Raw genomic sequence first — 23,089 nt, 5'->3', positions numbered from 1 at the left:
ATTTGAATTGTGCCATCCTGAATCACTCCAGGGTCAGTAGCACTGTGTCAACCAGGGGGAATAGAGGGGAAATCTCTGTCCTTGGAATGTCAGCGACTCCTCCTGACCTTTTCTCCAGTGTTTGCCGCCTTTATCCACCTGCTCTCTGGTCACAGCAGCAGCACAAGTCCTGGTACTCACGTTTGAACAGGACACAGAGAGCGTGGTGGTCACTGCTGTCCTAAAATACTTGCAGCAGATTGGCTGTGGGCTGTGTCTTCCCAAGGCACTGTGGAATACTTTAGAGCCTTGGCTTTGTTTCTCTCTCACTCTACAGTCTCACCTTCAGTCTCATGTACAAGTGCATTTCCCTCCAGCTTGCAACTCCTGAGGTTTTGTGATTTCATTACGTCCACAAGTCACCTCAACTGCATAGCTCTTCTCCCCAGATACAACCTGTGGAAGCAGAAATGGCACCAGTAATTGACCAGCTCTTAGAAGTAGGTGCCTTACACATCCTACCATGAAAGCAATGGGGTTCATTGTCCACCCTCCATTTCTCTCTGAATGAAATGAAAGGGGCAGCATTTGAAAAGCAGGTGACCAGACCGAGAGGGAGGGAGGTGTCAGTTGTGCTGGGCTTCTGAAGGAAGCAGAGGTGACGTTGTGTTTGAGACGGTGCTCGACACACAGGGAGCAGCAGGCTGGTGCATGGATTTGAGGAGGAGCAAACAGCAGGGCAGAGCCCAACTCACTGTGGGAAGAGAGACGCAGCTCTGGTCTTTGGAGTTGGAAAGCTGTTCTTCTGGGCCATGAGATAGTGAGTTTGAAGACCCAGCTGCAGTAGTGTGATTATGGAATTAATTTATGTTGGGGTGTCTGTCCCCAGCCCCAGGACCTTTGTAGGAGAAACAGGGAAGAACCTCACCTCTTGGTCACAAGGTGGCGCTTCAATGCCAGTGGAACTGAGGTATTCAGACAGAGTCTGGGAAAGAAAGGGTTAAGGAAACCATCAGCTTGGATCCACTATTTCCAGGGTTGAAATTTTCAGTTACAGCTAAACCACTACCACAAAGCAACACGTGAGGAGGGCTCTAGGCTGAAGGAGATCCAGAGCTGAGCAATCTGACCAGGCACACTGGGTGTGAGGGGCAGAACAACTGCCCCCTAACAGGTGGGAAACAAAGAGGTGGGTGAGCCCTGGAGTGAGAGCATCCCTGGTGCCCTCCATCCCCAGGAAGGTCCTGCTGTGCCACCCCCTCCCAGGGAGGACATGCAGCTGGGGGAGGACCTCACAGCCCCACCCCTCTGTCCATTGGAGAGGAGTCTGAGAGCTCTCTCAGTCCTGAGATCACAGCTTGAGCGGGGACGGCTCCTTGCTGCCCTGACCCTGCCTGAGTCCAACACGTTTCTCCTGGGTGATCCTTGGTTTATGGGAGCAGGTGCGTTGCTGTCTCTACTGAGAAATGCTGTGAATGTTTGCAAGTCCTGGCTGCAAGCCTATCCTTTCTCTGCAGTCATACCACCTCTCCAGTCTTGAGGTCACCTAATGACTGCCTCTCCTAAGGGTCTCACAAACACTGGATTCCCCAGACACCAAGAGACGAAATCACTACACACAGGAAGAAAGATGACCCAGCAGGGTTCTCAGTGCATGAACATGACTCAATGTTCTGGTACCAATACTGATCCATTATACAGCACAGTACTGGCAGCATTACCAAAGGGGATGCCACAGAAGGGTACAGCGTCCCCAGAAATAAGAGGGAGCAATTCCCCTGGACTGTGCAATCGGCCAGCACCCACCAGACCTCCCTGTGTCGCTGGGCAGCAGTGAGTCCAAGGCACTGCACAGCAGGCTGCTCCCTCCCAAGCACACAGCCATGGACTTGAGCTGGACTCTCCTGCCGAGGCCACCTCTCCACCAGCAGAGAAATCTGCCCTTCCTGAGGCTCTCCCCACACTCCCCCTACAGGATCTCAGCGGTAGATGTTGCCCAGCCAGATCCTGGTTATGAACTGAGGTCCACCATCGTGTGAGTGTATGAGAAGGCATTCAACACTTGATGTGACTTCTCTCAGCTTGTGTCAAGCTAAAGCAGAAGCCAGGACTCCAACGGTCTCCAAAGGGTGACAAGTGCTACGCTGAGTTCCCACCCCTCAAGGGGAGTCTTTAATCCACTGACATTACTGGGTCTTTCTTCTCACAGAATGTCCTACTTGTTCACTTAAATACTTCCTCTTGATGAACTAAAGTGTAATTCAGATTTTTTTCCTTTATGAAGTTTAACTTACATTTCTTTTCTTTTATCCGAGGGGTGCTGAGTCATGCACAGCTGCCTGAGAAGTGTCACTGGCCCCGGATTCACTTGTCTGAAAGTTAGTGACAGAACACAATGTTTCTCTCCTCAGGATGACAGGGGTGGTTAATGTCCATTCCTGGACAACTTTCCTGTCCCCAAAATAACAGTAATTCCCTTTGTCTCCTGGCCTGCTGTTCACACCAGTACTCACTTTGTTCATTCCTGGCCTCAGCTGAAAACGCTCCACTTTCTGAGTCACAATCTAGCATCCCTCTCTGCCCAGCATCTGCTCGTATGACATCCATCTGCTGTCAGCATGGCGTCTCCTTACATTGGCAACTAGGCTTTTCCCCTTTAGTGAACACGAGGGGCACAAGTGCTCAGGGGTAGGAGAGTTTGTCCCGAAAATGGCAGCTGGTGGTGGCTTCATAATGTCCACCATGCAGAGCCCCTTCCAAGAATCCCTTGTGAGTATCAGGAAATTTCTGGGTCTGTCTTCTCCCAGCATGCCTTGCTATTCACGTGTTACCCGTGCCTTCTGAGGACCTGAAATTTAATTCAAATTCTTTTTCCTTTATGAAGTTTAGTTCATAAATGTTGTCTTTAATGGTTAGTGCCAATTCTAGGAAAACCTGCCCATACCCCATATATCAAGCAATCATCCCTCTCTTTTACTTCGTCTACAGTTCCACACTCGTACTCCCTTCTCTTCTTCTTACCGCTGAAATGCTCCATGTCTGATATCACAGTGTAAGCATCCCTCCATTGGCCAGAGCATCTGACCCCATCTCACCTGTTCTTTGCCACTGTGCAGCCTCCTATAAAGGGCAACTATGCCTCTCCTTAATTCCTTAGGAAACAGATATGGGCAAAGCGGGGGTCAGAGGGTGTGCACTGAATAGGGCATCCAGAGGGAGCATCGCATGTCCACCACGTGTGTGAAGCAAATGCCCGCTGCTGGAGTCTCGGGGCGGATGCAGAGTGACTCCTCAGAGGACGCTGCACGGGTCCTGCCTCCCCAGCCACACTGCATTTTCCTATTGCATGTTTCTCAGAGCTTCTGACGACTCTGCAATGCTAACTACACAATGTTAGAAGTCTGTCATTGCTAATTGCAGAATGGTAGAAACTGTGCTAGTTCTGATGAGAATGTTAGAGTTTGTGGGTTTTTTAGAGGCAAATTGCATGACATAGGGCTCATTTTCCCCTTGTGAAGTCTATTAGGATTCCGGTAAAGTTGAGAAGGGAGAATGCTGACACTGAAATATGAAGGGTTAAGGGACTACGAAAGTGGGTAGTTCTTTGGCAATGTGGTGCAGTGGACATGGGTCCCTGCAGGGGATGTGGGTCCCCAGTAGGACTTAGGGAGAAGGCTGAGTACTTGGTGCTGTGCCTCTGGTGAAGATAAGCAGCTGTGACATGCATGCCATTAGGAAGGGGTCTGGGGCATGGATACTGAGAACCAGGGCAGTCTCCTTTCCTGCCTCCACCTGCTCTCCTGCCCTTGCCCACCATGAGCTGAGTTCACTGGGGAGAGAAGGAAGAGGAGGCAGTTAATGTCATCTCCTGGGGCAGCCCCTGCAGGCAGGGTGATCTGGAGTGATAAATGTGACCTACCCAGGGCACTGCATCCCACAGTGGCTCACTCTGTGCTGGGAGCTGACCAGAGTGTGTAACTGTGTCTGAGGATCTTTCCCCTCATAAGTTACAGACAGCCGGGCTCCTCCTCCAGCTCAGATGGGCTCTGTGTTGGTGACTTTGTATCACTGGGTGATCAGGGAGAGGAGGGGAATGCAGGGAGAGGAAGACAGAGAAACCTTGGTGTGAACCCAGCATCAGGACGGCATCAGGACAGTGACATCACAGGAGGGTCCCCAGTCAGGAAGAGGCAGACTAAGACCAGCTCTTACACGAGACAGTGACTCATAAGCACAGGAAACATCGCTGCCTCCCTCCTCCTCTGCACCATGGGCTCCAGGCTGCTCCCCTGGGCAGTGCTTTGTCTCCTGGGAGCAGGTGAGCCCTGGGGACAAGGAGGGTGCCCCCTCTCTGAGCTCCCCGACGCCTCCATCCTCCACCTCCCTTGGGCTTACACACCAAGCCTCTCTCAGTTGCTCTCTCCATCTGCTTTTCCCACAGACCCAGTGGAGGCAGGAGTCACACAGACCCCAAAACACCTGATCCAAACAAGAGGGCAGCAAGTGTTGCTGAGATGTACCCCTGACTCTGGGCACAACAGTGTGTTTTGGTACCAACAGGTCCTGGACCAGGGCCTCCAGTTCCTCTTTTATTATTACAATGAGAGACAGAGCTCAAAAGGAAATGTGTCTGGCAGATTCTCAGCTCACCAGTTTTCTGACTTTAGCTCTGAACTGAACGTGAGCGCCTTGGAGCTGCAGGACTCGGCTGTGTACCTCTGTGCCAGCAGCTTGGCACAGCCCCGCGGAGTCCCCAGTGCTCTGTGCACAAACCTCCTCTCCCAGTGTGGAGCAGCCTCAGCTGACACAGCTGTGAGACAAGCCACCCAGGGGCAAGAAAACTGGTTTCTATGTGGTGAAAAGTGACACCTGGAGCTGTGCTGCCACTGAAGGGTAGTGCCACCAGACCAACACATCTGGTCAGAGCAGGGGCTACCTTGGACGGTGTGCTCCAGAATGTCCTCTCAGTGCACCACCGGGGAAGAGTGGGCATTTGTGATTTGATGGCTGAAACTCTTACGTAGGGCAGGGAGCTTCATGTGTAGGTCACACTTGATTGATAACACTGTGAAGTAGACTCCCAAACCCCAGGGTTTGCTTTATGTAGTTGAGGGAGAAGGCACTGACATTTGGGGAAAGTCAGGGTCACAGACCATAACCAAAGAAGGTTAAAAAAGGACAGACTCCAGACGATTAAGTCATGTTCCATGCAACATGAACTTCCTCTGTCTCTTGCTAAGGTTGGGCACACAGAAACGGTAAAGCAAGGCCTTGTAGCAACTGGCGTCACCCCACCACTGCACCCACTTGGGAACATCATCAAATACCAGCTGCCCAGTGGAAAACCCTGGAGTTCTTGACCCTGGCTCCAGAAAAGTCTTCTGAGGACCCATCAGGTGCTTCTCCAAGCACACAACAGGTCCTGTCTTCCTCAGGAAGGGCTCCCAGCTTCCCAGAGATGCCCCTGGTAAAGTGTCTGACCCTCAACCCCAGATCCACCACCTTCTGGGACCACACAGCTCTTCCCAGGGAAACTGATCCCAGCACTTCCTAAACTCGGCTGCTCAGCAAAGGGATTGATACATTTACTGGGTAAATGCAGACTTCTTGGACGTGATGCCTACAAGAATAGGGGAAAGAAATACACCCCACTCTGATTCCTAAATTCCTCTGTTTGTTTAATTAACATACTTGTGTTCCTTCTTTCACATAAGATATTGATGACATAAAATAGAAACTGAAATCAAATTAAATATTAAAAAATATGTTTCTTTCTGGCCTAGAATAAGTTATTTAGTTTATGAATTAAATAAATTTGCTTTTTTCTCCTTTTTTGCTTAACTTCTGTGGACAACGTTTTATTTTATATTTGTGACAAGATTATTTGAGATTTATCACTCTGTTTAGCATTTTAAGTGAACAATACTGCATTTTTCATTTTATTTTATTAACTATACTTGATTTCATTTCATTTTATTTTTCTGCAATGGTCAGATCTTGACTAGGCTGGAACCAGGAGCCAGGAATTCAATTCAGGTCTCCCACAGGGGTGGCAGGGATCCAAGGACGTGAGACGTCACCTGCTGCCTCCAAGGAAGTGTTGGAGGAGGCTGAGACGGGAGCAGAGCTGGAATCAAACCCAGGCCCTCAGATGAGGGGCAGGCATCTCAGCCAGGGGCCGAGCTGCTGGGCCTCCCATCTGCCCTGCACTGTGTCATCTACAGGCATGTGTCCTCTGGCAGGTGACCAGAGCTGGCTCCTGCTGCATACCTGGACTTCACACCTTTGGACAGGAACTCTGCCTTCCTCCCCTGCCATTTCCTGGCAACCACCACTCTGATCTCTGCTTCTGAGGGTCTGAGTAGTGAGAGACTTCATAGAAATGAACGTATCTGGTATTTGTCACTTTTGGTGCCACAGTGCCTGCCCTGTGTTCATTTCTTAATTGAAGTGCAGCTTTCCCTCCCAGGAGCCAGTCCCCTAGCATAGGATGTCTCCTTCCCTGGAGTCAGCCACCTCTTCCCATGGTCCCTCACATCCATACATCTTTGTGTCAATGGGTCATCTCTCAACTGAACAGCCACCAAAGTCCCAGGGGTCAGGCTCCTGTGGGGGGTGATTCTGCAGCAGAAGCAGCATCCTTGGGGAGCAAGCACCCTGCGTGGGTATGGAGTTGCCCAGGCTGTACCTGGCAGGTGTCCTGACTGTCAGAAAATTGAGAAGAAACTGAACAAACGACCCTTAAGTGCTGAAGTGCGTGCTGCTGAGCCTCCTGGGTCCTGGCTTTGTCTGGCCCAGCCCTGGCCATTGTAGCCATGTGGAGAGTGAATCAGTGAGTGGAAGACTTCCCTCTCTCTGCATGTTTCTCCAGCTCTCTAACTCTGTCTTTAGAATAAATAATAAATCTTTTAGAAAAGAAGAATGATATCATTACTGCAATAAAATATACATAGAATTATAAATTGTTGCACCAAAGTGTCAAAGGAAACTTACAGACTGGTGTTGGCTCAGATCCATTCTTCCTGTCCTGAGCTGATTTCTTGTGCATTCTGGTTTGGGCCATCTGGGGAAGGGGCGTGGCCCCTGGTGACAGGAAGGCTCTGGTCCCAGGCAGGGAGAGAGCAGGCTCAGAATGACTCCCACAAGTGTCCCATTGCTGATCTGTCTGCAGTTGGACCAGAAGAGCCCGCTGTCCCGCCTGCTCCCGCCATGAGTGTGGGTCCCCTGAGCTGTGTGGTCCTTTGTCTCCTGCTGGCAGGTGAGTCCAGGAAGGGCTCTCCAGGCCCGAGGGACAAGCCTTTCCACGGGGGCTGCAACATCTGCTTCTTCCTCCTCTGCAGGTCCAGCGAGTGCTGGTGTCACCCAGAGCCCCAAGTTCCAGGTCCTAAAGACAGGACAGAGCCTGACCTTGAGATGTGCCCAGGATATGAACTATGACTACATGTGCTGGTACCGCCAGGACACAGGGCTGGGGCTGAGGCTCATCTATTACTCAGCTGGCCTTGACATCTATGAGAAAGGAGACGTTCCCGATGAGTACAACGCGTCCAGACCAAGCACAGAGGAGTTCCCCCTCACGCTGCCGTCAGCTGTCCCCTCGCAGACATCTGTGTACTTCTGTGCCAGCAGTTACCACAGCCCTGCACAGACACCTGCTGTCTGCACATAAACCCAGGCAGGCACTGTGCCCCTGAATCCAGTGACGCCCTCATCAGAGTCCCAGCACAAGAAGCAGGAGAGCTAAATATGCTTGAGGGCACAAATCTAGGATGTTCAGACTCTGAGTCCTGTGGTCTCCATATTTCTGTTTCCAGTTACCACGGCCAGAATCTCTGTCCTGAGATGGTGTGCTGAGTGCTTACAAGGGTGTTCACTTGTTGAACAAGCATAGCAGCATCCATCATGGAAGCCAGTTTATCTGTTGATATGGGAACTTCCAGTCAAAGTACAGCATGATGGTGTCTGCACTTGTGTGTTCATTGATGCACTGGTCACACAGCCACAGTGTGGAGTCTACACTAGAGTCCTTCAACTGGTGACAGGATAAAGACAGTGTGGGACAAATACACAATGGGATAAAACGAACTGCTGCCTGATCAACCTGGAGTGTGTTATGTGAACTGCCAGACACAGGAAGACAAATACCACATGTTCCCTCATGTGTCAAAGCTACCAAGTTTATCTCACAGAGGTGGAGAGTGGAACTTGGTTACCAGAGCCTGGGAAAGGTGAGAGTGAGGGAGACAAGGAGTGAGGAGGTTAACTAGTACAGGGCTGTCGTTGGATAGGAAGAATAACCTCTCATGTTCTATAGCACACAGGGTAACTCTGGTTAGCAACAACTAATTGTATATTTAAAATAACTAATAGGATTTTCAGTCTTTCAAGGTGAAGATTTGATAAATCTCTGATGATTACATGCCAGTTACCGTGATCTGATTTTCATGCATCACAAATGTGTATGGAAATGTCACTCTTTACCCCCAAATATGAAAAGACTGGAAATAGTGCATTAAAGACTGAAATAAATGACAAAGATTTTAAAAACTAAAATTCATTTCTGAATGTAACCTCCTCCACTCAAGACACTTTGTCAGCAATGATACCAGCCATATAGTCCATCCCTGATGCACTGAGATCCTGAGAACTGGGCCATGCCCATGTGGTCTCTTGTCTATTATCAACTAAAGAAAACCATCCCTTTACAGCTTTTTAAGATTAGGAAGCAAAAAAAGACAAAAGAAGCCAGATATAACTCAAGGTGTATACATAATGTTATCCCATTGAAGCTCTTTCTTTTTTTATTTGAGTTAAAGGGGGGGGGGAGGCAGTTTGAGAGAGAAAGAAGGACAAAGAGAGAGAGAGAGAGAGAGAGAGAGAGATCTTCTATCTGCTGGTTCACTCCCCTGAAGGCTGCAATGGCTAGGGCTACAATAGGCTGATGCCAGGCGCTAGGACCTTCTTGGTCTCCCATGTGGGTGCAGAGTGCACAAGGCCTTGGGCTATCCTCTGCTGCCTCCCCAGGCATATAATCAGGGAGCTGGATCAGAAGTGGAGCAGCCAGCACTCGGACATAGGCTGATGTGATGCAAAATTGCAGTCAGTGGCTTCACCTACTGTTCCACAACACTGGCACAGAAACTCTTGCATAATGGTCATTGTTTGGTGAAAGAAATGAGCAGGACCATTGTGGTGTTGGAGAAGGATTCTCTGGTGAATACTCACTGCGCATTTACTTAGAAAGATATGGCTGACTTTCTCAAACTCTCTCCTAATAAGATGATATTCTCTGATCCTTCACAAAGACAACAAGCAAAAGGACTTTAGCATTTCCAAAACTATTTCCTTAAAATAGTCCTTAAAATGTATTTAAGTATTTGAAGATACTTTGGAGAGTATTTGAAGAGAGACAGACAGAGAGAAAGATCTTCCATCCGCTGGTTCACTCGCTGAATGGCTGCAACAACTGGAGCTGGGCCAATCCAAAGCCAGGAACCAGGAGCTTCTTCTGGGTCTCCCACATGGGTGCAGGGGCCTAAGCAGTTGGGCCATCCTCTACTTCTTTCCCAGGCCATAGCAGAGAGCTGGATCCAAAGAGGTGCAGCCAGGATACAAACCAGCACTAATATGGAAAGCCACAGCCTCAGGCAGAAAATTAGCCCTCAGCACACCAGGGCATCGGCCCCATTAAAATTCTACTTGAAAGGCAGGTAGAGATCACAAAGGAAAAAAATGAGATTCAAAACATGAAGGAAACAATGGAATGTGATAGTCATTCTGAACAGGTCTGATTCAGAGAATGGAGGTGGCTCTAACAGAAACAGGGGACCACACTAGACCCGGGTTTCAGGGAAGACAGTGAGTTCCCCCTCCAGTGTTTCCTATTCACAGAGCCTCTGACAGGACTCGGCAGACACAGGAGCGACTGTTGATGAGAACAGAAACGCGGACAGTCACTCTGAGAACCCAGCATGCAGACAGTCCAGGGGCAGAAGGAATGATCCATGTACGGACGTCGTTAAAAGGCAGCCGACAGGTACCAAAATCAATCATCCAAATACACATGAAATGAACCCTGTGAGGTCAGGGGATTGACAGAGGAAGTGATGTCACCACGTTTGTGGTGTTTGAGAACAAGGGACGCCCCTCCTCCTGCTCTCTCCTGCCCACAGGACTGCTCTGCAGGAAGCTCCCATCCTGCCCCGACGGCCATGGGCACCAGGCTGCTCTGCTGGGCAGTGCTCTGTCTCCTGGGGGCAGGTGAGTCCTCAGACACCATGCATTGCATCGTGGCTGTGGTGTGCACATGTGTGTATGCCTGTGTTCATGTGTGTCTGTGTGTGTCAGTGAGGACTACAGCTGTTTTCAACTGTGTTCCCAACTTCTGTCTCCACAGAACACACGGACGCTGGAGTCTCTCAGTCCCCCAGGCACAGGGTCACAGGGAGGGGACAGAATGTCACTCTCACGTGTGACCCAGAGTCTGGTCACAATTTTCTTTACTGGTACCAACAGAGCCAAGGGCAAGGCCTGCAGTTGATGATGTACTTCCAAGGTAAAGATCCAACAGAGGAGTCAGGGCTGCCTGGTGCCCACTTCTCTGCTGAGAGGCCTGGGGGATCTTCCTCCACCCTGAAGATCCAGCCTGCACAGCCCGGGGACTCGGCCGTGTACAGCAGCTTAAACACAGCGTGGCGCTACCACGTCCCACCTGCACCCAAACCTCATCCTCTGTCTCCAGGCATGTCTGAGAGACCTATGCAGAGGGTGTTCTGATCTTCATGGCTCAAAGGACAGAAGCAAATTTAGGGGCCAGTGCTGTGTCACAACAGAAAAGCTACTGCCTGCACTGCCGGCATCTCATATGCATGCAGGCTCAAGTCCTAGTTGCTCGTATCCAGCTCTCTGCTATGGCCTGGGAGAGCAGTAGAAGATGGGCAAGTGCATGGGCAACTGCACCTATATTTGACGACCCAGAGTAAGCTCCTGGCACCTGGCTTCAGATTGGTGCAGCTCCGGACATTTCGACCAATTGCAGAGTGAACCAGTAGATAGAAGACCCCTCTCTCTCTCTCTCTCTCTCTCTATCTCTCTCTCTGCCTCTGCTTCTCTCTCTGTGTAACTCTGACTTTCAAATAATTAAATAAATCTTTAAAAGAAAAAAATAGGAAAGAGTAGATTTGCAGCCCTGCCATCCTTTCTCAGGAGGTGACCATGAGGAACTCCTGCCACACTGGCCGGTACCTCCAGGCAAAACACTCAGCTTTCCTGGTGGAATTTGAATTGTGCCATCCTGAATCACTCCAGGGTCAGTAGCACTGTGTCAACCAGGGGGAAATAGAGGGGAAATCTCTGTCCTTGGAATGTCAGCGACTCCTCCTGACCTTTTCTCCAGTGTTTGCCACCTTTATCCACCTGCTCTCTGGTCACAGCAGCAGCACAAGTCCTGGTACTCACGGTTGAACAGGACACAGAGAGTGTGGTGGTCACTGCTGGTCCTAAAATATTTGCAGCAGATTGGCTGTGGGCTGTGTCTTCCCAAGGCACTGTGGAATACTTTAGAGCCTTGGCTTTGTTCTCTGTCACTCTACAGTCTCACCTTCAGTCTTATGTACAAGCGCATTCCCTCCAGCTTGCAACACCTGAGCAGGTGTTGTGATATCATTACGTCCACAAGTCACCTCAACTGCGTAGCTCTTCTCCTCAGATACAACCTGTGGAAGCAGAAGTGCCACCAGTAATTGACCAGCTCTTAGAAGTAGGTGCCTTACACATCAACCACGAAAGCAATGGGGTTCATTGTCCACCCTCCATTTCTCTCTGAATGAAATGAAAGGGGCAGCATGTGAAAAGCAGGTGACCAGACCGAGAGGGAGGGAGGTGTCAGTTGTGCTGGGCTTCTGAAGGAAGCAGAGGTGACGTTGTGTTTGAGACGGTGCTCGACACACAGGGAGCAGCAGGCTGGTGCATGGATTTGAGGAGGAGCAAACAGCAGGGCAGAGCCCAACTCACTGTGGGAAGAGAGACGCAGCTCTGGTCTTTGGAGTTGGAAAGCTGTTCTTCTGGGCCATGAGATAGTGAGTTTGAAGACCCAGCTGCAGTAGTGCGATTATGGAATTAATTTTTGTTGGCGTGTGGGTCCCCAGCCCCAGACCTTTGTAGGAGAAACAGGGATGAACCTCACCTCTTGGTCACAAGGTGGCGCTTCAATGCCAGTGGAACTGAGGTATTCAGGCAGAGTCTGGGAAAGAAAGGGTTAAGGAAACCATCAGCTTGGATCCACTATTTCCAGGGTTGAAATTTTCAGTTACAGCTAAACCACTACCACAAAGCAACACGTGAGGAGGGCTCTAGGCTGAAGGAGATCCAGAGCTGAGCAATCTGACCAGGCACACTGAGTGTGAGGGGCAGAACAACTGCCTCCTAACACGTGGGAAACAAAGAGGTGGGTGAGCCCTGGAGTGAGAGCATCCCTGGTGCCCTCCATCCCCCTTGCAGGTCCTGCTGTGCCACCCCCTCCCAGGGAGGACCTCCAGCTGGGGGAGCACATCACAGCCCCACCCCTCTGTCCATTGGAGAGGAGCCTGAGAGCTCTCTCAGTCCTGAGATCACAGCTTGAACTGGGAGGGCTCCTTGCTGCCCTACCCCTGTCCTGAGTCCAGTACGTTTCTCCTGGGTGATCCCTGGTTTATGGGAGCAGGTGTGTTGCTGTCTCTACTGAGAAATCCTGTGAATGTTTGCAAGTCCTGGCTGCAAGCCTATCCTTTCTCTGCAGTCACACCACCTCTCCAGTCTTGAGGTCACCTAATGACTGCCTCTCCTACGGGTCTCACAGATGCTGGATTCCCCAGACACCAAGAGACGAAATCATTAGTCACAGGAAGAAAGACGACCCAGCAGGGTTCTCAGTGCATGAATAAGAGTCCATATTCTGGTACCAATACCGATCCATTATACAGCACGGTACTGACAGCATTGACAAGGGGATACCACAGAAGGGTACAGCGTCCCCAGAAATGAGAGGGAGCATTTCCCCCGGACTGTGGAATCGGCCAGCACCCACCAGGCCTCCCTGTGCCGCTGGGCAGCAGTGAGTCCAAGGCACTGCACAGCAGGCTGCTCCCTCCCAAGCACACAGCCATGGACTTGAGCTGGACTCTCCTGCCCAAAGCCACGTCTCCACCAGCAGAGCAATCTGCCCTTCCTGAGGCTCTCCCCACACTTCCCCCACAGGATCTCAGCCGGAGGGACCTGGGACAGCAGGACCCGTAGTATGAACTGAGGTCCAAAAGCGCAGAGCGTGTGGAAATGTAGTCAGCACTGAAGGTTACTCTGCTTAGTGTGTGCCAAGCTGAAGCCAGGAGCCTGGAACTCCTTGCGAGTGTCCACAAAGCTGTCAATTGCTGCTCTGAGCTGAAAACTTCCACCTGCTCTCCTGCCTTTGCCCACCATAAGCTGAGTTCTCTGGGGAGGGAGAGGAAGAAGAGCCAGTTAATGTGATCTCCTGGGGCAGCCCCTGCAGCAGTCTGGATCTGGAGGGATAAATGTGACCTACCCAGGGCACCTCATCCCACAGTGGCTCACTCTGTACTGCGAGCAGACCAGAGTGTGTAACTGTGTCTGAGAAATCTTTCCCCTCATAAGTTACAGACAACTCAGGCTCCTCCACGAGTTCAGATGGGCTCCGTGTTGGAGACTGTGTATCACCATGCCCTCAGGGAAGTAGCGGAATGCATGCAAGGAGAGGAAAGCAAAGAGAAACCTTGGTGTGAACCCAGCATCAAGCAAAGCCCACACAGGGGATTTGATCACAGGCTCTTTGTGCTCCTCTAAGGAGCAGCTGAGTGAGCTCCAGCAGACAGCATTGCACGCAGCAGGTGGGAGGGGCTGGGGAGAGGGAGATGCGGCTTCCTGAGCAGCAACTGCCTCATCAGAGCAGCATCTGCTTCTGCCAGAGCTCCTGTGTGCAGCCTGCAGGGCACTGGGCTCAGGAGGTTTGGAGGAGGACGGCGTCAGGACAGTGACATCACAGGAGGGTCCCCCGTCAGGAAGAGACAGACTAAGACCAGCTCTTACACGAGACGGTGACTCATAAGCACAGGAAACATCGCTGCCTCCCTCCTCTACTGCACCATGGGCTCCAGGCTGCTCCCCTGGGCAGTGCTTTGTCTCCTGGGAGCAGGTGAGCCCTGGGGACAAGGAGGGTGCCCCTCTCTGAGCTCCCCGACTCCTCACTCCTCCACCTCCCTTGGGCTTACACACCAAGACTCTCTCCAGTGCTCTCTCCATCTGTTTTTCCACAGGCCCAGTGGAGACAGGAGTCACACAGACGCCAAGACACCTGATCCAAACACGAGGGCAGCAAGTGTCGCTGAGATGTACCCCTCACTCAGGGGACGACGGTGTGTTTTGGTACCAACAGGTCCTGGGCCAGGGCCTCCAGTTCCTCTTTGAATATTATGGAGGGTCACAGACCTCAAAAGGAAATGTCTCTGGCAGGTTCTCAGCTCGCCAATTTCCTGACTTTAGCTCTGAAATGAACGTGAGCGCCTTGGAGCTGCAGGACTCGGCTGTGTACCTCTGTGCCAGCAGCTTGGCACAGCCCCGCGGAGTCCCCAGTGCTCTGTGCACAAACCTCCTCTCCCAGTGTGGAGCAGCCTCAGCTGACACAGCTGTGAGACAAGCCACCACAGGGGCAAGAAAACTGGTTTCTATGTGGTGAAAAGTGACACCTGGAGCTCTGCTACCACTCAAGGGTAGGGCCACCAGACCAACACATCTGGTCAGAGCAGGGGCTACCTTAGACGGTGTGCTCCAGAATGTCCTCTCAGTGCACCACCTGGGAAGAGTAGGCATTTGTGATTTGATGGCTGAAATTCTTACGCAGGGCAGGGAGCTTCATGTGTAGGTCACACTTGTTTGATAATAGTGTGAGGTAGACTCCCAAATCTGAGGGTTTGCTTTATGTAGTTGAGGGAGAAGGCATGACATTCTGGAAAGTCAAGGTTACAGACCATAACCAAAGAAGATCAAAAAAGGACAGACTCCAGATGATTAAGTCATGTTCCATGCAACATGAACTGTCCTCTGTCTCGTTCTAAGGTTTGGGCACAGAGAAACAGTAAAGCAAGGCCTTGTAGCAACTGGCGTCACCACACCACTGCACCCACTTGGGAACATCATCAATACCAGCTGCCCGGTGGAAAACCCTGGAGTTCTTGACCCTGGCCCCCGAACAGTCCTCTGAGGACCCGTCAGGTGCTTCTCCAAGCACACAACAGGTCCTGTGTCCCCCAGGAAGGAATCCCAGCTTCCCAGAGATGCCCCTGGTAAAGTGTCTGACCCTCAACCCCAGATCCACCACCTTCAGGACCACACAGCTCTTCCCAGGGAGCCTGATCCCAGCACTTCCTAAACTCGGCTGCACAGCAAAGGGATTGGGAGATTTGATGGGTACATGCAGACTTCTTGGATGTGATGCCAACAAGCACAGCGGAAAGAAATACACCCCACTCTGATTCCTAACTTCCTGTGTTTGTTTAATTAACATACTTGTGTTCCTTACTTCATGCAAGATATTGTTGACATAAAATAGAAACTAAAAAAATTAAAATATTGAAAAATATGTTTCTTTCTGGCCTAGAATAAGTTACTTAGTTTATGAATTAAATGAATTCACTTTGTTTTCTCCTTTTCTGCTTGATGTCTGTTGACAACTTTTTGTTTTGTACTTGTGACAAGATTATTTGAGATTTATCACTCTGTTTTGCATTTTAAGTGAACAAAACTGCGTTTTTTATTTCATTTTATTTTCCCATACTTATTTCATTTCATTTTATTTTCTGCAATGGCCATATCTTGGCTAGGCTGGAGCCAGGAGCCAGGAATTCAATTCAGGGCTCCCACAGGGGTGGCAGGGATCCAAGGACGTGAGACGTCACCTGCTGCTTCCCAGGAAGCGTTAGAGGAAGCTGAGACGGGAGCAGAGCTGGAATCAAACCCAGGCCCTCAGATGAGGGGCAGGCATCTCAGCCAGGGGCCGAGCTGCTGGCCTCCCATCTGCCCTGCACTGTGTCATCTACAGGCATGTGTCCTCTGGCAGGTGACCAGAGCTGGCTCCTGCTGCATACCTGGACTTCACACCTTTGGACAGGAACTCTGCCTTCCTCCCCTGCCATTTCCTGGCAAACACCACTCTGTTCTCTGCTTCTGAGGTCTGAGTACTGAGATACTTCATAGAAATGAATGTATGTGGTATTTGTCTTTTTTGGTGCCACAGTGCCTGCCCCGTGTGCATTTCTTAATTGAAGTGCAGCTTTCCCTCCCGGAGCCAGTCCCCTAGCATAGGATGTCTCCTTCCCTGGAGTCGGCCACCTCTTCCCACGGTGCCTGCACATCTACACACCTTTGTGTCAATGGGTCATCTCTCAACTGAACAGCCACCAAAATTCCCAGGGGACAGGCTGCAGTGTGGGGTGATTCTGCAGCGGAAGCACCATCCATGGGGAGCAAGCACCCTGCGTGGGTATGGAGGTGCCCAGGCTGTACCTGGCAGGTGTCCTGACTGTCAGAAAATTGAGAAGAAACTGAACAAACGACCCTTAAGTGCTGAAGTGCGTGCTGCTGAGCCTCCTGGGTCCTGGCTTTGTCTGGCCCAGCCCTGGCCATTGTAGCCATGTGGAGAGCACATCAGTGGGTGGAAGACTTCCCTCTCTCTGTCTGTTTCTCCCTCTCTGTAACTCTGTCTTTCGAATAAATAATAAATCTTTTAAAAATGATGAATGATATCTTCACTGTAACAAAATATACATGGAATTATAAACTGTTGCACAAAAGGGCTGTTGTAGGATAGGAAGAATAACCTCTCATGTTCTATAGCACACAGGGTAACTCTGGTTAGCAACAACTAATTGTATATTTAAAATAACTAATAGGATTTTCAATCTTTCGAAGGTGAAGATTTGATAAATCTCTGATGATTGGCATGCCAATTACCATGATCTGATTGTAAGCATCACAAATGTGAATGGAAATGACACTCTTCACCCCCAAATATGAAATTCCGGAAATAGTTCATTGAAGACTGAAATAAATGACAAAGATTTTAAAAAAATGAAATTTATTTCTGAATGTAACCTCCACCACTCAAGATGCTTTGTCAGCAATGATACCAGCCATGTAGTCCATCCAAGATGCACTGAGATCCTGAGAACTGGGCCATGCCCAGGTGGTCTCTTGTCTATTATCAACTAAAGAAAACTATCCCTTTACAGATTTTTAAGATTAGGAAGCAAAATCAAGACAAAAGAAGCCAGATATGACTCAAGGTGAATACCTAATGATGTCCCATTGAAACTCTTTCTATTTTTATTTGAGTTAGAGAGAGAGGGAGGCAGTTAGAGAGAGAAAGAGGGAGAGAGAGAGAGAGAGAGAGAGAGAGAGAGAGATAATCTTCTATCTGCTGGTTCACACCCCAGATGGCTGCAATGGCTAGGGCTGCAATAGGCTGATGCCAGGAGCTAGGACCTTCTTGGTCTCCCACATGGGTGCAGAGTGCTCAAGGCCTTGGGCTATCCTCTGCTGCCTCCCCAGGCATTTAATAAGGGAGCTGGATCAGAAGTGGAGCAGCCAGCACTGGAACATGCGCCCGTGTGAAGCGACATTGCAGTCAGTGGCTTTACCTACTGTGCCACAAAGCCGGCACAGAAACTCTTGCGTAATGGTCATTGTTTGGTGAAAGAAATGAGCAGGACCATTGTGGTGTTGGAGAAGGATTCTCTGGTGAATACTCACTGAGCTTTTTCTGAGAAAGATATGGCTGACTTTCTCAAACTCTCTCCTAATAAGATGATATTCTCTGATCATTCACAAAGACAACAAGCAAAAGGACTTGAGCATTTCCAAAACTATTTCCTTAAAATAGTCCTTAAAATGTATTTAAATATTTGAAGATACTTTGAAGAGTATTTGAAGAGAGACAGACAGAGAGAAAGATCTTCTATCCGCTGGTTCACTACCTAAATGGCTACAACAGCTGGAGCAGGCCAATCTAAAGCCAGGAGCCAGGAGCTTCTTCTGGGTCTCCCACATGGGTGCAGGGGCCTAAGCAGTTGGGCATCTTCTACTGCTTTCCCAGGCCATAGCAGAGAACTGAATCCAAACAGGTGCAGCCAGGATACAAACCAGCACCCATATGGAAAGCCACAGCCTCAGGCAGAAGCTTAGCCCTCTGCACACCACAGCATCGGCCCCATCAGAATTCTACTTTAAAGGCAGGTAAAGATCCCAAAGGAAAAAAAAAATGAGATTCAAAACATGAAGGAACCAATGAAATCTGATAGTCATTCTGAACATGTGTGATTCAGAGAACGGAGGTGGCTCTAACAGAAACGGGACCACACTAGACTCCAGGTTTCAGGGAAGACAGAGAGGTTCCCCTCCAGTGTTTCCTATTCACAGAGCCTCTGACAGGACTCGGCAGACACAGGAGCGACTGTCGATGAGAACAGAAACCTGGACAGTCACTCTGAGAACCCAGCATGCAGACAGTCCAGGGGCAGAAGGAATGATCCATGTACGGAAGTCGTTAAAAGGCAACCGAGGCCTGCGCCGTGGCTCACTAGGCTAATCCTCCGCCTAGCGGCGCCGGCACACCAGGTTCTAGTCCCGGTTGGGGCGCCGGATTCTGTCCCGGTTGCCCCTCTTCCAGGCCAGCTCTCTGCTGTGGCCAGGGAGTGCAGTGGAGGATGGCCCAGGTGCTTGGGCCCTGTACCCCAAGGGAGACTAGGAGAAGCACCTGGCTCCTGGCTCCTGCCATCGGATCAGCGCGGTGCGCCGGCCGCAGCACGGCGGCCGCGGCGGCCATTGGAGGGTGAACCACCAGCAAAGGAAGACCTTTCTCTCTGTCTCTCTCTCACTGTCCACTCTGCCTGTCAAAAAAAAAAAAAAAAAAAAAAAGGCAGCTGAAAGATACAAAAATCAATCATCCAAATACACATGAAATGAACCCTGTGTTCATGGGATTGACAGAGGAAGTGATGTCACCACCATTTGTTGTGTTTGAGAACAAGGGACGCCCCTCCTCCTCCTCTCTCCTGCCCACAGGACTGCTCTGCAGGAAGCTCCCATCCTGCCCCGACGGCCATGGGCACCAGGCTGCTCTGCTGGGCAGTGCTCTGTCTCCTGGGGGCAGGTGAGTCCTCAGACACCATGCATTGCATCGTGGCCATGGTGTGCACATGTGTGTGTGCGTGTGTTCACGTGTGTTCATGTGTGTCTGTGTGTGTCAGTGAGGACTACAGCTGTTCTCCAACTGTGTTCCCAACTTCTGTCTCAACAGAACACACAGACGCTGGAGTCTCCCAGTCCCCCAGGCACAGGGTCACAGGGAGGGGACAGAATGTCACTCTCACGTGTGACCCAGAGTCTGGTCATGTTGGTCTTTACTGGTACCAACAGAGCCAAGGGCAAGGCCTGCAGTTGATGATGTACTTCCAAGGAAAAAATCCAGTAGACGAGTCAGGGATGCCTGGTGCCCACTTCTCCGCTGAGAGGCCTGGGGGATCTTCCTCCACCCTGAAGATCCAGCCTGCACAGCCCGGGGACTCAGCCGTGTACCTCTGTGCCAGCAGCTTAGACACAGCGTGGCGCCACCACCTCCCACCTGCTCACAAACCTCATCCTCTGTCTTGGGGCAGCTCTGAGAGACCCTAAGCAGAGGGTGTTTTGATCTTCATGGCTCAAAGGACAGAGTGGATTTGGAGCCCCGCCACCCCTTCTCAGGAGGTGACCATGAGGAACTCCTGGCACACTGGCTGTCAGAGTGCTGAGTGGGGACCATCAGGGTGCACCAGCTGCTGGGGTCCCCAGAGCCAGCTCAGGGCACAGAGTGCAGTCAGCGGGAGCCTCGCTCAGGGCCGGGACACACAGTGCTCTGCAGATCTGCAGACTGGGGCTGCTGCACACACACGGGCTGGGTGGTGGGCAGGGAGCAGGCGTCTGTGCCTGGGAGGGCTGAGCTCTCTCCTGAAGCCGCTGCTGTCCTGACTCCATTGCTGGTTGTGTCCACACAGTGTCAGCTCCGTCCTCCTGTGGGAGGTGAGGGTCTGTGCCGCCCGTGTGACGGTCATCGATGAACTCCACACCAACAGTAATTAGACCTCATTGCATCTGCCAGGTAAGCCACCTGCTTTCTTCATCTGTCATCTTCCACTGCTCCTGCCAGATTCACGATGCTTTCACTACTGCTCCTAGTCCCACTTTTGTCCCCTTAGGAAATCAGATTTCTAGAAATTGAGGATTAATTGCAGCCCCAGTGTCTTTATTCTAAATTATTCCTCTAAAGATGAGATTTTTTTTTAACAAGAAATTCCATTCCCTTTTGTATTTATTCATTATAGTGATATACATGGTTACACAGTATTTATTATACATGTAAGTATTATATTGCAATATAATCATCATCCCCAGTGTGGGTGAAGCTGCAGCTTGTGTGTGTGACACCCAAGCTATGTCAGAGCTGATTCGACTACGGATTGTGCGTTTCTGAGTTTCCTCAGACATGGCTCAGTGTCAAGCCTGGGACAGAAAGCCACAGACCCAGCTATGACAAAGAGGCCTTAGTCTTAACATGACTGGTGGAGGACTGTCAGTTGCTCCAGATTCACTGATCTGAAATTGTGATGTCTCAGAACATGAAAATTACTTTCCACAGAGATTACTGTTCTTACCTCAATGGAAGTTATTCTGGTAATATTTTGTTTCTAAACTGTTTCTTTATTTGTATTTATTTATATATTATATTTAACAGAGAGACATCCCATCCACCAGGACATTGCACAAGTTCCCACATTTGCCATCAGGATTGGGCTGGGCCCAAGCAGGAAGCCAGGAAGTGAATCCAGGACTCCCACGTGGATGGAAGGAACTGATTTATTTGAGCAAATTACCACTGCGTCCCAGGGGCTGCATGAACAGGAAGGTGAAATCTGAAACCAGAGCCAGGTATGCTTATGTGGGACATGTGTGTCTTTGACTCTAGGCTAAACACCCACCCCCCTGGTGTCATTTTAGGTGCACCATCATGAAACACTGCTGGTCACTTGCCCTGTGTCACCTGATTGGGAGTGAAGGCAGGGAACAGAAAGGAATTCTGTCTTGGGAATATCCTTCCAGGGACTTTCCTCCTAGGTTGTATCTGCTAATATTGTGGTCTTCATGCGTGTGACCCCTGGTCATAGTAGCAGGACAAACCCTGATGCTTAAGGTTGAACAACCACAGTTGTCAACTGCTCCATGAAATATCTGTAGCAGATTGGTTGTGGTGTGTGGGTTCCCAAGATTCCTTTAGGATCTTTTAGAGTGTTTGCTTTGCTTTGTGCTTCTCTCCAGATCTCACCTACAGTCTCACCTACAAGAGCAAAGTCCTTCAAGTTTGTGACACTTGGGGAGGTTGTTGAGGTTACATGTCCAGAGATCTTGTCATTTACACGGCTCTTCAGCCTGGATGCAACCTGTGACTGGACAAGAAACAGCTACAATCAGCAAGCTTTAACAAGTGGTCACCTGGGTTGGTGCTGTGGTGCAGTGGGTAAAGCTGCCACCTGCAGCACCAGCACCCTATATGGGCACCAGTTCAAGTCCTGGCTGCTCCACTTCTAATCCAGCTCTTTGCTATGGCCTGGGAAAGCAGTAGAAGATGGCCCACGTCCTTGGGTCCCTGCACCTGCATGGGAGATCAAGAAGCTCCTGGTTCAGATGGACGCAGCTCTGGCTGTTGCGGCCATCTGGGGAGTGAACCAGCAGTCTGAGGAGTGACCCAGCAGATGGAAGACTTCTCTCTCTCCCTACCTCTATCTCTCTGTAATTCTGCCTTGCAAATAAATAAATCAATCATAAAATGATGGAGGGTCGGCTGACACATCCTATGACGGAGGCATTAAGGCTCACTGACCACACCACATTTTTCTCTAAATGAAGTAAAAGCACCAGAAGCAGAGACCAGGTGATCCTGACAGAGGGATGCGCCATTCATCCTGGGACTTGCAGGGAGAGAGGTGATGCCCTCCAGGAGATGGGGCACAACAAAGAACAGTGAAGTGGACCACAGGGACCTCAGAGGAGCAGAACTCATGGGCCATGGTCCTTCCCTCCTGCTGTAACGATCAGCAGTTGTGCACTACAGAAGTTACTCATTTTGTGTAGAATGCCCTCTGCGGAACTTAGTTTAAGCAATTTAATTGTCCCTGTAGACACCTATCCATAAACAGTAAATTATTTACAGATAGATAAAAATCTTATCCCCTTCCAAAATTCCCATTTTACTTCTTTATTCACAAATTTGGCCCCATCTTGATGATAATCTCATCATCCATTCTGTTCCTTGTATCCCTTAGGATTAAAACAAATGGAAAATAGACAGGGAGAAACTTTCACTTATTGACCTAAAGATGGCGCTGCAGAGCCACTGCGGTATGGAGGAAGAGTGGGAGAGCAGGGAAGACAGAAAAGGGGAGACACATATTTGTCAGATGTTGAAGTTCTCGGTTTTAGCTCAACACCTACAGCTGTGTAAGAGGCGAGGGTCCCTCTCCCCTTCAATGAGATCCACAGTGGAATACCTTTGCCAGGGGATCGTGGACTTGAGGGGCAGATGAAGACAGAGAGCAGCAGCTTCCAAAACACAGGGGAACCAGGAGAGAGGGACCTGCCCTCTAGGGAGGGGTCACCCCTCACCTCACCTCCCCGCAGGCCTGCTGTGCAACAACCTCCAGGAGAGGCTGAGCCTGCTGAGCCAGGGAGGACCTGCAGGGGTGGGGAATGAGGTCCTCGCCACAGCTCCACCTGCCTTCCATGAGAGGGGAGCCTGGCGGCTGCAGCTCTCAGTCCTGAGACACCAGCCTTGAACTGGGAGAGCTCCCCACTGCCCTGATGCTGCCAGGGCCTTCACACTCTCCTGTGTGATTCTCAGTTTCCTGGGAGCAGGTGATTTCTTGTCTACTGAGAGACCCAGTTAACCTTGGTCATGGAGAGTCCTGGCTCACCCTCTCTTTTCTCCATGGATGCCCACTACTTCAGAAGTCTTGAGATCACCTTCTGCTTGCCTCTCCTA

At 50.3% G+C, this 23,089-nt stretch overlaps 1 gene segment (V, D, J or C); it reads left to right on the top strand.

Moving 5' to 3' along the window:
• The first annotated feature begins 7,188 nt into the window (after positions 1 to 7,188).
• Positions 7,189 to 7,648, top strand: LOC108175631 (T cell receptor beta variable 6-5-like). The segment is given in 2 exon segments: positions 7,189 to 7,237; positions 7,320 to 7,648. Coding segments are annotated over 2 exon segments (378 nt in total).
• The last annotated feature ends 15,441 nt before the right edge of the window (positions 7,649 to 23,089 follow it).

Source organism: Oryctolagus cuniculus, chromosome 3 (genome assembly GCF_964237555.1).
Source record: "Oryctolagus cuniculus chromosome 3, mOryCun1.1, whole genome shotgun sequence".
In the NCBI taxonomy this organism is placed as follows: domain Eukaryota; kingdom Metazoa; phylum Chordata; class Mammalia; order Lagomorpha; family Leporidae; genus Oryctolagus; species Oryctolagus cuniculus.
The sequence above is the reverse complement of the archived record's forward strand: the minus strand, read 5'-3'. Positions and strand labels throughout refer to the sequence as shown.